Source organism: Scatophagus argus, chromosome 6, assembly GCF_020382885.2.
Source record: "Scatophagus argus isolate fScaArg1 chromosome 6, fScaArg1.pri, whole genome shotgun sequence".
Taxonomy (NCBI): Eukaryota; Metazoa; Chordata; class Actinopteri; family Scatophagidae; genus Scatophagus; species Scatophagus argus.
Window position 1 is genome coordinate 25720023 of NC_058498.1, and position 11916 is coordinate 25731938.

Genomic DNA, 11916 nt, shown 5'->3' on the forward strand with positions numbered 1-11916 from the left:
AGAAAGTAAAATTTTGCTTTGACGAAAAGTTGCACGTGCTGTAAATTATCCTTTCGATTCCTGTAAATCGAAATTGGCAAAAAACGGTACCAGCAGGTCACACATAATCAGAATCGGCCAGGAAAATTGCTATCGATGCACCTCTAGTGATAATTACGCACTTTACTGCTCCCTTGTTTAGGCCTTGAGGTAGTTATTATAAGAAGCTGTTATGCATCGACCCAGCATGCCAAGGCTGCCTCCTCTGCTGTCACATCTGTCTTTGTCTGTCCCAAAACTACTTATAGTCATGTGCACTTGAGTGGAAATTGAACAGATTCCAACAGCCAGGGTCAAACCTTAACCAGCTTTATACTCTCTTTCCATTCCTTGTACCTGGCAGAAGAGTAAATTGGGCCAAATGCTCATAGACATCAAATAGATCTAAACAGGAGGTAAAAAGCAAGTAATGGCTGTTATTGTGCTTCTGTGTAGAATACTCATCACTCTGTTGGGCTTGTTGTAGAGCGTTGTCAGAGCACAGATGTGGAGCAGGAAGCTGAAGCTTCATGTGGCTGTCAACAGGGTGGTCCCAGTCCTGGGTCATATTTCACCTCCACTGACACACAGTCTTCATTCTGTGGCAGCTGTATTGCAGCACCTGAGCTCCTTATTGTCAACAGCCTTGTGTCTTGTCTATAGTAGAAGTGATTATTACTTACCCTCCTGTTGTGTATTTTATTATCCGAAAGAAGTCTGAAAATAAAAAAAAATCCTAATAAGCTTCTTTAATATTTAATTACAAACTCCATTACTATCTATTTTGTCAATATTTAGTATAATGGTGTGGTGCAGTGGTTAGCACTGTCGCCTCATAGCAAGAGGGTTCCAGGTTCTAATCCCGGTCTGGCCCCTTCTATGTGGAGTTTGCATGTTCTCCCTGTGCCTGCGTGGCTTTTCTCCAGGTTCTCCGGCTTCCTCCCACAATACCAAAAACATGCACATTAGGTTAACTGGCTACTCTACATTGCCGCTAGGTGTGAGTGTGAGAGTGTGTGGTTGTCTTTGTGTGTTGGCCCTGTGATTGACTGGCGACCAGTCCAGGGTGAACCCCGCCTCTCGCCTGTAGTCAGCTGGGATAGGCTCCAGCTCCCCCGCCACCCTGGTGGATAAGCGGTATAGGAAATGGATGGATGAATGGATGGTGTTCCTTACCTCTCACAGATAATGGTTCAAATAGGATAATTCAGTCATTCTTCATAAAAAAACATACATGTTGAATGTTTTTTTTAATGTTTCACCACTTTCATTTTCACTTTTCTGACACCCTTTTACCCCCAGTTTGACTGCTGTGTCAGACTGACCGGAACAGTATCTATGTGATATAAACATGTGGGGGGTGGTTGCAAATGTGTGAGAGGAACCATTTTCATGTTATATGTTGATTACTCTAATTAAGGCAAGCAGAAGAAGTTTCATACTGAAAAAATACTTGTAACTATTTTTTCTTGATCTTCAAACTTTAACACGGGTCAAATTGACCTGTAACATAATAGGGATTGCTGCCATCCCACATCAGCTCCTGTTCAGATATTATACTGTTATTACTATGCCATGAGGTGTATTTTTACACCCCAAGACTATTTTTTGTTTTACACTGGCATTTAAACATGCTTCTAAAATCCACATACTTATTGTAGTTGCTATGCATAAACCAGATAACAAGCCCGATACTGTGTCAGTGTCAGTATCCATCATCTAGATACGCTTTGCAACGTGCTTTTTGTCATATAATTTATTCAAACACTTTTTGTGTTTACAAGTGTGTGCAGTCCCACGAATGCTTTCCAGGAGAGACTGTCCAAAAACATACACTGGAGGGAGAGGAATACTGGCAGTAGGAGGTTGTGACAGCAGACTTTTCACCCTGACCTCCAGCGTGGACAGTTGGAGCAGATAGAAACATTTTCAGATTCAATCAAGTCCAACTACATGCCATATAAACTAGTTTGTTTCAAGAATATCCAACTTTTAAATTTAACACTTCTCTGTGTTTTAACATGGGCTCTTCAGTGGATCAGTGGAAAGTAGCCATGTGTCCTTGTTGGAAGTGTGTAAAGGGAGCACAGGTGTGACATTTGACACTGCTGCACAGGTAGGTTGAATAAACCGTAATGGTGTTAAAGAACTTTGAAGCTAATGAGACCAGCTTCATTTAGCACTTCATAAAAGGATATCAGGTTCCCTTCCCAGGACCATAGGAGTTGAGACAGCACACCACATAATGGACAGACACACACATTCACTAGTTATGAATAGGCAAGTGTTGGCTGGATGAATACTGATGGCACAAGATAAGGAAAGTGGCAAGCAGACACTGAGAGCTGGCAATGTGCTCCAAGGATACAAATGACATTCACAATGGCTCACTTGGCTCCTTGGCAAGGAAGATTGCACTGGACGCATCAATAGTGACTGTGATTTTATATTAGGTGAGAAGAAACCTGCACACTGAATCTCATGCAGATTCCTTGTCAAGTTTTATTTATACACACAAACACACATATATATATATATATATGAGCATTCCTTAATGGTAGGGTTGATAAGGTTGATAGTGTTGTATTTTTGAAACAGTCTGGTGTCTGTGGCTGCTGCAGGCCTCTAATAAACCCATCAATTTCATTCAGGTCAGGTCATCGCTTGATTCATTATGATACAGTCTGGGAACCACAAATGTAATTTTTAAGAAATTTTTGACTGGATAGTTAGCAATACAGTCAGCATGCATACAAATCAAATAGTTGCAATTATACTATCTAGTACTTGTTCCGTCTTTTACCTTTTTGCCAGGGTTGTTGTGGCACAGTTCCAGAAATGACACCATAAGCCAGTCCACCGCTTTGGTCCAGAGTGAAATATCTCAACAAATGAAAAAACTGCAGTCATGGTCTGCAAAGGATTATTCCTGCTGACATGGGTGATCCTTTTGCATTTCCTCTCATATTCTAAAATTTCTATTAATATCCTATATTCTATTAATATTGTTGCCCATACAGTAGGATGGATTTTGATCGTTTTCTGTTGATTAATTCATATCCTCAAATCCCCTCTGCGCTTAGGTATGTAACTGTAGTTTTTGTTATATCGTTAATGATATATATGTCACAGTTAATAAAATACATTTATTTGTAAGTTCCTGCATAAATGAATGGAGTTGCATGCTATTGCAGCTCTACTCCGTGACACATGATAAAGGGGTTTACTGTAAATACGTTGCTTGGCGTTGATTTATCTAGACTAAATTTATATAAACATATTCACTGATATTGTTATTACAGAGATGTGAGAATGTGAGAGGGAGTTATATGATCCTAACCTCAGTGCAGATGGGTTTTCCACAGACTGTTGTGTCCTCCCAGTGCTGCCAGCAAAGGTGTTGGGTTTCCAGCTCAGGTAGAAGAGCAAAATAGCCTCAGTCAGACAGGATTACCATCTGATCCATCAGTGAGGAGCTTACTAACAGGGTAACAGTGCTATGCTAGTAAGCTAATAGCTCATATCATTGCTGTTTTTTTTCCCTGCCCCTCACTCCTCTATACCTGAGCAAACTCCGTGGCAGGTATCCCAGTAACTAATCATTAAGTGCATCACAATTGCTGGGCAGGCTGCTCGTAATTAGTGTAATGGCCCGGGGTATACTGATACAGGGGCTTCCTCCAATGACTGGCTTTGTTTGTGTCACTTGTTTTTCATCATTGTTTTCATGGTGTTGACCTCTCTCCTCGGGCCTCAGCCTGGGGTATTGCTTTCATTGGTCATCATATTTTCCATTCCTGTTTGCCTTATATGTTACCCACCAGGTGAAGGTGGTAATAATTGATGTGTCAGTACAGTGTCAATATTAATGGTACTTATCCAGTATTAACATTTCAGATTACTACTGCTACTAGGACTGCGCAATATTTTGTGTCAGCACCGAAATGTGTTCAATAATCATACTCAGACATCCTGTTGGTTTGTACGTGATACGTCTGCTCTGCACGTGACAAATGAACACGCCTAGAAACAAGAAAGACGCGCACACGTGCAGTTAGGTGTTGGTACTGATGATAGAATATGTCCGTGCCAGAGAAATCTGAAATATGGGGAATGTGGGGAAGCAGCGAGGAGGTTGGTGGCCAGGAGGAAAACCAACCAGCCCTCCTAATGCATCCTTGGCCTTACCTGGAAGAACTGGTTGAAGTCGTTGGATGGTCTTACTTTGCTTTACGATATAATAATAGAGGAAATCCTTGCTTAATAGCCAAGGATAGCCAAGGAGGTTATGTTTTTGCCCGTTGGTTTGTCTGTCTGTGTGCAAAATAACTCAAAGAATTATGAACAGAATTCGATTTATATTTGGTGGTAATCTGGCTGACCATCACTGTTTTTGGTTTAATTAAAGAGTTTAAGCTGTTAAGTGTTAACATAATTTTCCACTGCAACACAACAATGAAAAACATTTACAGTCTAAATAAGCATCAAACTGTCTAACAAACCTAGTGGCTAAATTTGGTGGCTATTGATATATATTGAGCATATTGAGCATATTGAATAATAAAATATGATGGGAAGGCTACTCCAGTGTTCCAGTTCAATGTTGTTACATCCCTCGTCCTCATAGATTCACGCTACTGAAGCAGCTAAGCTTGGGAATGCTTTTACATTCAAAGAATATGTGTTTAAAAACATGCCTACAATATTTAGGCGTACAGCTGGTCATCATATCGTAATCGCTATAGCGATGTGACTTCCATCTAGTTTTGTCCTTTAAAGTTTATTGTTTGTTTGTTTTTTCTGCTTTTTTTTGGAGTAGTTTAAAGTATTTTTCAAACCCCATACTTCTGTACTTCAACTTGAGTAGAAATTTTGTGTCAGTACTTTTTTAAACTCTTGTATCTATACTTCCACTTGAGTAATAAATGTGTGTACTTTTGACACCACTGATCATACTGCTGCACATACAATGTCAAGTAAGGGAAATGAACATGTCATGCTGCAATTTTTTGATGTTTGATACAAAATGGAAATTTTGCAAGATTCTCATTTTCTACAACTCATACAAGAAAAGTCAGCTTATCTTTTAAGCTTGTTTATCTTCTGCCACACAGAAGCATACATTTTAATGTTGTTGGAAATGGTTGATTGCATGTAAATGATATAACTACAACACACAGGCCCATTTGTAAAGTTTAAGAAACATGTTCTGCCATATCAGATTGTCATAGCTCACGTCAGCTAGCAGTTCCCCATTCACACATTACACAAAGCAGTTGCATTTGTCTCTGCATCTAAATCTGGCTCTTTATCTAATAAGTGTCTCCTTGTGCTCACTAGCCAGTTGCTGATGTGTATTCCTGCTGTTTGTTGCTGGGTAGGTATTGAGAAGTGGATTTCTAAGAGCTTTTTCACAGAAAACAGCCATCTGCTGCTGCTCGAAACCAGGCAATTAAACAAAAACAATGAGCTGAAAGAGGTTCTGCAGTATTTCCTTTATTTTCCTCAACTGTAGAAGGTAAAAGGTCTTTACATGAGATTGGAATTAGAGGCAGTCTTTATTTCTACATAGTTAATTGTTATAATACTACTTTAGCAATAATACTTTACTATTGGTTGTATTTCAGCATGAGGCCTCGATGTGATCCTTTCACTGCATCCGTTTCAGATTAAAAGCCCTCGAGCATTTCAGTGCACAGTATGTAGGCTCTGCCATGAGGGGTCTCTGAATAAAAACAACTCAAATAATTGTTGTGGGAGTTGTTGTCTTCATTGTTAGACAACCTCAATTGTGCTAGTGAAAGATCTAGCAGAAATATTCATGAATGAGGTAATGATTTTAAGTTTTACTCATTTTACACAAGTGTGGGCAATCTGACTATTTTATTTCAAAATCGATATTGAAGTGGTATGCAGTCTATTTTTCAGGTGAGTCGCAGACATCACAATATCTAACAGTCATTGCTTCTGTTTCCAAACTTCACATAACCTCATTGACTAGAATATCTGCGCTATATAAGGATATCAATAGAGTAATGTGGTTAACTAAATAGAAAGGCTGATGTATTGTAAACAGTTGTATATGAGTTATAGCTAGAGGCCTGGCAAATGAAACGCTTGTGCCTGAAAGGATTATCTTTCCAGAAATTTAGAAATACAGAAATACAGAAATTTATAGGATATTTCATGTCTGGCTATAGCCAACAAGGCATTTCAAAACTGAGAAAAAAATACACAATTTAGATTGTGGATCATGTTTGTGATTAAATAGATCATGATATTCTTTTAGCCCCCACCCGGGTTACATCACATAGTCAAGATTGTATACTTCCCTCCTCAGTGTCTCTCCTTCAGGTTATATCAACAGACAACCAAATGAAACACTGTCAGCTTGTATAAAATGACTCTTTTTTCCTGAGTTTCCAGCCTTTATGTGTTTGTGTAAACTAGGCACCCAGTTATTATCAGAGGCCCAGCTACAGGTTTTAATTTGAAAAAATATTATAAGTCTCAGTGGATTCAGCAGGAGTGACAGCTTTAACAATACATGTTGTCTTTAAATAAAATGCATCTGATTCTTTTATGTCAAAAAATATTGAGTGATGCAGCTTTAAACTGTTGTCCTTGAAATGAAATCATCAATTAAATCATCACAATTAAATCATTACTTTATTATCTGATTTTAATTTCTCTCACGAAATTGATGTTGTGTTAACAGTGGTAAAACTGTATTAGGTATTTATTTATATGTTCTCATTTTTGTGTATTTGTATTGTATTAGTTATTTGATTGCATACCCATTTTGTTCAGTGTGAGGGTCGTACTAACTGCACAGTTTAATTTCCTCACTCGTTGTGTCTCAGCGTAGCACTGATGGGTTCTGGAAGTCGGTGGCCAGACACGTTCCAAGGGAACCCTGTGACATACGCATCCTAAACCCCTACTTCATCCAGGAGGCTTCCTTCAAGTTGATTGGCTTACCTCATAACAATGGAAAGATGGGCAGAGGGGTGAGAGACCTGCTGTTTTTCCTAGTTTCTCTTCAGTTCTAATCAAGGAAGTAGCAGGGACATTGAGCCTTTTCAGACACAATGGTGAGTTAATAGGAGATTTTGTAGCTGACTTCACTGTCTGCCTCTTTGCATTACGAAGGTCTCTGTGAACACATAGCAGATGCTGTAGGGAGATGAATTTGAAAAACAGTGTGTATACAGAAAGTGTTACCTCGTCAGGCTGACACAAATAGGACTACTACTAACTGTACATGTTCTGGGATACAGGTTATGGCTCAGTTGCCAGTTTATTACAAACTCTTTATCTGTTTTTCAGAATATTCCAACCCTGGGAACAGTTGCCATAACGATGGCTCTTCATAACTGTGATGAAGTAACTGTGGCTGGATTTGGCTACAACATGAGCACCCCCCACGCCCCTCTGCACTATTATGAGAAGATCAGGATGTCCGTCATCAAAGAGGTAATTGAAGACCCGATTCATTAAGATACCATAATAGCTTCTAAATCAGACATCAGACAGTTAGACATCTCAGGACTCTACTACTAATATCTGTAATATCTGCCTGGGTGGGCACAAAAAATAGCTTGCTTCAGCTCCAAACAGCCTAATAGAGGACCAACATTGCCTAACTACATCTGGGACCTCAGCACTCTGTACAGAGTAGTAGTCTGTTATTGTGAGTTTTAAGAGTCTGGTCATATTTTGTCATGATCATTTGCTAGCACCCCCACTTTCTATAATGCAAGGCAAACTCAAATTTCAGTTTGACTTTAAGAAATCAGTGTTGCTACTGAAATTTGAAAAATTTTGTGGCCATGTGACAAACCTATGAGGCATTGGTAAATATAAGGACTTAGCCTGACCTTATAAACTCAGGCTGGTGAATTTACAGTTTAGGTTGATGATTCATCACAAAATAGTCCCAACCCAACCTCCAAATTTGTTATCATTCTGACTAACCTGTCAACTAACATTTTCCAGGTTTATGCAGCACTGAAACAGTTTATGTTGACCTTTCTCTCATTTAAAATGTCTCTTAGGAATCTAAGAGGGATTTACCCAGAATGCTAAGTAGTGCCCTGGGATGTGTATGGAATCTGAAGTGGTGGAACATTGCTGGACACTGGTTTTTGATAGCAATGCAGTCATAGCACACTACATACAGTCTTAAAGTTGTAATTCACTCCTCTTCACAGTCCCACAGTCTTACAGCCTCTAACTTGCTGATAAATCACTCTTAACCTAGGTTCTTTAGACAGACATGCAACGCTCTTCATCCCATTTTCACCACCAGCCATGGACTTGTGTGATTCATAGAGGCACAGAGCTGCTGGGCCCCACCCCCAACTCTTATAACTGAGACAGGCAAGGAATTTCCTTGTTTCTACAGTCCTCCATTAGTTCAGATGGATTAAACTTTTTGGATTGCAGTCTGAATTAAAAATAAATTACTCAAATTGCAAGCGCCTCAATTTTAATTATCAAAGATAAGGCTGGTAAGTTATTTCAGAAGCATTTTTTGTTACATTTGTAGAAAATCTCCTAACATCTTGACAGCAAATAAATAAGCAAATGCTCGTACAAAAACAAGAAAAAAAAGTCTGGTATCTAGTTACAGACCTGTGCTAAAGCCTTCCAATTATTTAGTTCGGAAAAATATCTGAACAGTATCTGAAAAATATCATAACAAATATAAACAACAAAATGGCTATTATTAGTACTCCCAGCTATCAAGCTATGATTATAAGCTATAAGCTATATATATATTCATATATAGCTATAATTTCATTTGGTCGCGTTATAGTTGAAGCAAGGCAAGCTGCATATGAACGTTTTGGCATCTCACATTCATGTCTTAAGTTTTTGTGCACAGCAAAATTCTTTGATGGTATTGGAGGCTGACAGTGAAGGTTATTTTTTCTGATTTATCTGCCACTTGTTTTCTATATAAATTTAATATAAATTTTAAATTTTATATACAAAAATTACTACCTATTTGCCCGTGGTAAGATCTCCCAAGGCAAACTGGTGCTGGGGGAGGGGCCCGACAAAGCGCAGTTCAAGAAGACCGCTATGAAGAGGAGAAACAAGGACAAGTGTACCCTGCCTGGAGGGTTACAGGGTCCCCGCCCTGCAGCCAGGCCTGGGGAAGTGGCCCGGCAAATACTTGGTGGCTAGGTCTTCGCCATGGGGCCCGGCTAGGCTCAGCTCCAAACAGGGACATGGGTCGGTCCCACCACCAACAGGAGGAGTCAAGGAGAAGACCTTGGCAGACTGATCCCTAAATACTTGAGTAAACCTACTCATGTTATTTGTTATCATGACTTCTGTCTGAAGGAACAGTGACAGTTTGAAAACCTTTGCACTGGTCACTCTGAACCAAAGTGTTGCCCAGACAGACTGGCCAGCCCACATCACCATCCTCATCACCACTTTCAAGGAAAAATGCCAACAAATCTCAGAAAATGTCTATCAGCATTCTTGATATAGTGCTACTATTGTGCTCAGTGTGTTGAAAAAGGTATCATTTTTTATATCTATCTAAAAGGTAACGATGCAGAAACCCAACTGTTTAGTGTGCTGTCTGCACCAGCCCTGCAGCACCTACTGCACTTCATATCCTGTGCGTCTCTTTCCCCTCTGCAGTCCTGGACTCACAATATATCCAAAGAAAAGGAGTTCCTGGTCAAGCTGGTGAAAGCTGGAGTTATCCAGGACTGGACCAGTGGGATCTGTGGAGCTGAATGCTTATGATCTGCACTCATCTGCAAGTCTTCTGGATGCAGCACTGTGCTCACCTCCACCTGCTCCAACATCTGAAGATGGAAACTTGAGGCTTTGTAGGCCATTTTCCCAGCAGAGAGCAGCAGCAGTTACAGACAGTGGTTAGTGCAGAGCCTGTGAGTACATGAGGCTTATTGACCAGGATACCCTGGTTCAAGGGAATGTCAGCAGTGTTGGGAATCAATCCAGCACCTAGACCAGGCTACCTTCCCTGTAGAACTGCTGCAAGCTTTAGAGTGGAGGAGAGGATGAGGATGCTGGGTTTATAGATACTTCTACAAGTGTCCTTCTGCTCATAAATCTGAATGTACTCTGCATCAATCTTGGAGTCACTTAATTCTGTCTTCCTCTTTCTGTGTTAAACACGGTGTGCACCTCACAATACATAACTCAGCCGCCCTGGACCAAGGCAACATGTTAGAGTCAGAATTAAGCTAAAAAGCTAGGGAGCATGAGCAAATGAGAGCTTCCTCATCAGCAGTCGCATGAACATCAAACTGACTAGACAAGTGTAGAGGTGTCACATTATTTTTGTAAGACAACAAGGTGTGTGTGTGGGGGGGGTGTATATATATATCCACACACACATAGATGGATAGATTGAAAGAGAGAGAGAAACTCACCACTGGGTATGGCTGAATTGCACTTCTCTTTCAATGTGGCCAGAGCAGCTTGTATCTGTGCAGCATGATCCACACTTCTGAATATATAGAATTGTCTGTATTTATTGATAATTGAGTTAAATTAATATTATATCATGCCTATCTTTTTGTCGGTGACTGTTTCTGTCTCTTGTCCTTTGAAGTCCATGAATCAGGAGAAGGAATGCTACACTTGTCTTTCGACTAATATTTACTGTTGAGAAAATACTCTATATGTACTATATTTTTTGTTAAATATAAAAGGTGCTGGCAAAATTACTTGAAACATTAATGAAATGGATCCAATGGAGACATGCCAAAGCTGTGGTGAAACCAGAAAGTGATGTAGCCACATCAAGTTGTGGCATGTGGGGGTACCTTTCAAAGTCTTCGGTTTTTTTTTTTGTTTTTTAAAGCTTGACTCTCAGGTCATGTTGTTGAGTGTCACTGTTGTGTAGACCAGACAAATTAGTGCTAAAATTAAAGAAAACAGGCTTAGTAGTGTATTGGAAAACATTTCTGTATTGGGAAAGTCCAGTTTGATAAGTATGTCTTTGATTTTATTTAAGGTTAAGTTTTTGTGAACACTACTATTGTGTTACCATCCCAGTTAAACAGGTAAACATTAATAACACAAACTAATAACACAAGAAAAATTCATTCAATTCATTATGATTTTTGTCACATTAGCTATTAAAATGTATGAAATCTTTCTATATGTTATATATATGTTATAAATATATGCTATAAATGTGTGAAGTGAAACAGTTTTCATTTAATTTGAATCAGTTTCATACATTTTAAGTGCTTACTGTGAATTATCTAAGATTGATTACTGAAGTGACTTGGCAGAAAATTTTGTTTAATCTACTTTATGAGAGGTCATATGTTTCCTTACATAGGAAAAGGTCTAGAACATGGGTCAGCAACCTGCGACTCTTTCATCCCTCTTCTGTGGCTCCTGTGGCTAACAGAGGGCGAGCATATTTTGGGGGAAAATGATGTGAATAAATAATGGACATTAATTTAAATTGATTTCAATCTGTTTATCCAGTTTTTTTTCTCACTGTAATAGTTATTTCTTTGGAGATTGAGGTACTCTTGTGACATTAACATAAAACTTGTTATAATATTTTGTCGATCAAAATATCCGTGACGTCCTGTTTGCGGCACTTTTTGCTGCCAAATAAGTGACTTATTTTGGCCCCTGGTAAGCTGGCAGTGGACAAATGGAAGAAGTTTCAGACAAAAAGCTTTGTGCTTTTACTGCTGACAGAACTGGTTTATGCTTAATATGTGGTGAGAAATTAGCAAGCATTTTTTAAATTTTATTTCATATATATTTTAGGGCTGTGCAATTTAACATGTTATTATCGCGTATGTGTTAACACGATAATTAATTAACGCCTACAATTATTTTAGTTATTATTTTAATTATTACAATAATTATTTTTAA

At 39.0% G+C, this 11916-nt stretch overlaps 1 protein-coding gene across 7 annotated transcripts in view; it reads left to right on the forward strand.

Annotated features, from left to right (window-relative positions):
* The window catches only part of st3gal3a (ST3 beta-galactoside alpha-2,3-sialyltransferase 3a), a 35738-nt gene extending 24809 nt beyond the window's left edge, over positions 1–10929 (forward strand). For 6 of the 7 annotated variants that reach the window (XM_046390518.1, XM_046390520.1, XM_046390519.1 and 3 more), the window contains 3 exons: positions 6882–7028; positions 7348–7494; positions 9682–10929. In XM_046390518.1, the coding sequence (XP_046246474.1) occupies positions 6882–7028; positions 7348–7494; positions 9682–9789 (402 nt within the window). In that variant the 3' untranslated portion in view covers positions 9790–10929. Of the gene's footprint in view, positions 1–6881; positions 7113–7347; positions 7495–9681 lie in introns of those variants that run through there. The other variant, XM_046390525.1, reaches the window with a different exon arrangement.
* Positions 10930–11916: the final 987 nt, after the last annotated feature.